Genomic DNA, 2868 nt, shown 5'->3' on the forward strand with positions numbered 1-2868 from the left:
GCTTTGTTGCTACTTGCATCACATGCACTCAAACCTTATACTATATCTAAGATCTCTTTTTATTAAACTTGATCTTTTTTAATTTATATTTATATATTATAATGTATTATTGCTATTATTAGTTGAGAAGCAACAACAGAAATTTACATAATCATGAAGTAAGCTAATTAAGCATCTTTTATTTATTTATTTATTTATTTATTAATTGTCAATTTTTCATTGTACAATTGCATTGATGATTTTTACTATTTAGAGGACCAACACTTGATACCTTGGTACCTCCTTGATATGGAGTACGGAGTATAAGGTATCAACTACTGCACCATCTATCTCACCTCCGTACCATTTTATCTATAGCATTATTGCAATTTAACTATGAAAAAAGATATTTTCACCACGGTCCACATAACTATTCACCAATAGGGAAATAATATTTGATAGGAGTAGTGAATATATCATATACTCCGTACAAATTATATGGTATACCACCACGATATATAATTCGTTTGTCCAACTATGCAGGTCTACGTTTGAACCACTCCCAGACATTTCACGACTAATGATATTTGGTTGTATGCCTTTCAAGTCACAAGGTGAATTTTCCACTAGTACAACTACATACCACTAATGTTACAACTATATGAGGACGCGTACAGTACAGTGGCTGTTTAATTTGATACCTCCCTGAGATCCTAAGAGACGAGTGGATAGAGTTGGTCATGCATAAAATCATGGTCTGACATATGCAAGCAAAGCTGTGATCCTCATTGCAACAATGTATCATGTATGATGCCATATTACCAAACCCTGCCCATACTCTTAATAATTTCTCTATCCAAAGCTCATCCCCAAATTTTGAAAATTTGTTGGTGCTGCAATGACGAAACTATCCAACTTGCCCATAAAGATTTCTATCCACTCTCATTATTTATTTTATTCATAATAATTCTCAACCATGAACACAATAAACAATAGTCCCGGCCCACTTGAATCTTTTGATCCAATTCCACTATATCAAAATGTGCATTCTCATGAACCCTAATCAGAAAGCATGATCATTTGCAAATTAACTCGATTGAAATCTCGTTTCGAAACCTAAAACATTTCATTTATTTGAATAATTGATAGCATCGATCAAAAAAGAAATTGATATGTACAGATTTGAGATTATTAATCAATTACCCTAGCTAAAGGGTAAAGATGATCGCAATTCGCAAATTAAAGAAAGCATGAACCCCAGAATCAAAAGGCATGCACCACAAACATTACATTTAAAGCAACAAATAAGTACAACAATAACAACAAAAAACTATGTTCTATGTATCAATCTTTTCTTTGACAGGATTAACAAAAAGAAAAAGATCAAAGGAGAAGGAGAAGGGGGTAGATCATAAGTGCAAGATGATTACGATCAATAACACACAAAAATTATATATCACCCCTTCCGTTGCCGGAAACGTTGTTGTCGTCGTTGTTCATCTTCGATAGTCTTTTATCGAGACTGTAACTCGACAGATGTAGTATGTGAGAGAAAGAGGGGGGAAAACTTGACCTAAATTAAGATCCGGAGAGGAGATTCTTCTTCTCCTCTTTCCCTCTTCCTTCAGCGATCTGTGCCAACGATTGAAGGTTACACCGAACAATGGTGTCCACGAATACGCAAGTCTCTTCTTTCGTGTTACCCGCGGGTGTGTCAACGACGTATGATTCGACGACAAGTGTAGACTCTTCGCCAGTGTCGCCGATTGCCGGGTGTAAGGACGTGACGGAGCGGTAGTTTGAGAGGCGGTGGTCCCCGCCGATAACGGAGAAAGAGATTACGTGGCGGTGGTCGTCAAGGATCTCAAGTCTTTCGTCGGAGGTGGCGGCGGGAAGGCCGGAGACAACGCGGACACGACGGAGAGTGCCGACGTCACCGTCGCCGGAGATGACGTCACATGATCGGACGAAATGTTTATAGACCTGTGGGGCGTCGAAACGGCGGACAACAGACCAGACGGTGGAGACAGGGGCAGAGATCTCTTGAACGACGGCGGAGGAGCACTGGTGGGAGTTTACGGATTGGGCATGGTAGCGTACGACGTCGTCGGGGACTTCGAAGCCGGGAGGGGAGAAGGGTGTGAGAGAGAGGGGTTTAGGGTGGAGGTGGGAGAAAGGGGAGGTGGTGGTAGGGTGGGTGTTGGTGGTGATGCGGTGGAGTAAGACGGAGGATTTGGGCATCGTTTTATATTTGAATATAATTATGGAAAGGATGAATGTGATGGTGATTTTACCAAGTTTGGCCTTTTGGAAGGAAGGTGAGTTTTATTTGGATTTGGAATTACGGGAAGTATATGATTTAAGGAGAGAGAAAAGAGAGATTGAGAGGGTGGTGGTGGTAAGGAATGGAATGGACCTTTTTTGGGGGAAATGGGGGATATTTATATGAGGGGTTAGTCACTTTCCAACTTTGATTATTTTAATAAAAGGTGGGCAACGAGATACAGAGTTATTGCTTGGATTTCCTTTTGATAAGGGCAAATTATTATTTTCCTTATATAATTAGATCAACAGGGTGCTTGTTCTTTTTACGAAATATGTGAGAATCGGAATTTGGGATTACATGATGGAACGAAGTGGGAATTCGTCGAATTATGGTTCTTATTTTGCTTTGAATTGGTTAAAAATAGATTAATAATAAATAGTGTTCCGGTGTTGTAAAGACGGAAACAATGGCCTTCGAATGAAGGCCCTTTCGTATGTGTTGAAGATCTTGCTTGTTTGAATGAGTAGAGTCCGAATTCACCTGCACAAGAGCAAAGTCACTAGCCTCGGGGGTGTTTCCGAGGAAAGCCCCTCCGATGCCTAAGTAAGAACGATGCTCGGATT

The 2868-nt window shown here is 39.9% G+C and overlaps 1 protein-coding gene across 1 annotated transcript; it reads right to left on the reverse strand.

Moving 5' to 3' along the window:
• Nucleotides 1-1242: 1242 nt before the first annotated feature.
• Nucleotides 1243-2405, reverse strand: LOC110804785 (abscisic acid receptor PYL4-like). The gene has a single exon (XM_022010394.2). It carries the CDS (start codon nt 2218-2220, stop codon nt 1558-1560), a length of 663 nt encoding a protein of 220 aa, XP_021866086.2. The 5' UTR covers nt 2221-2405; the 3' UTR covers nt 1243-1557.
• Nucleotides 2406-2868: the final 463 nt, after the last annotated feature.

The sequence above is a fragment of the Spinacia oleracea genome, chromosome 6, assembly GCF_020520425.1.
Source record: "Spinacia oleracea cultivar Varoflay chromosome 6, BTI_SOV_V1, whole genome shotgun sequence".
NCBI lineage: Eukaryota > Viridiplantae > Streptophyta > Magnoliopsida > Caryophyllales > Amaranthaceae > Spinacia > Spinacia oleracea.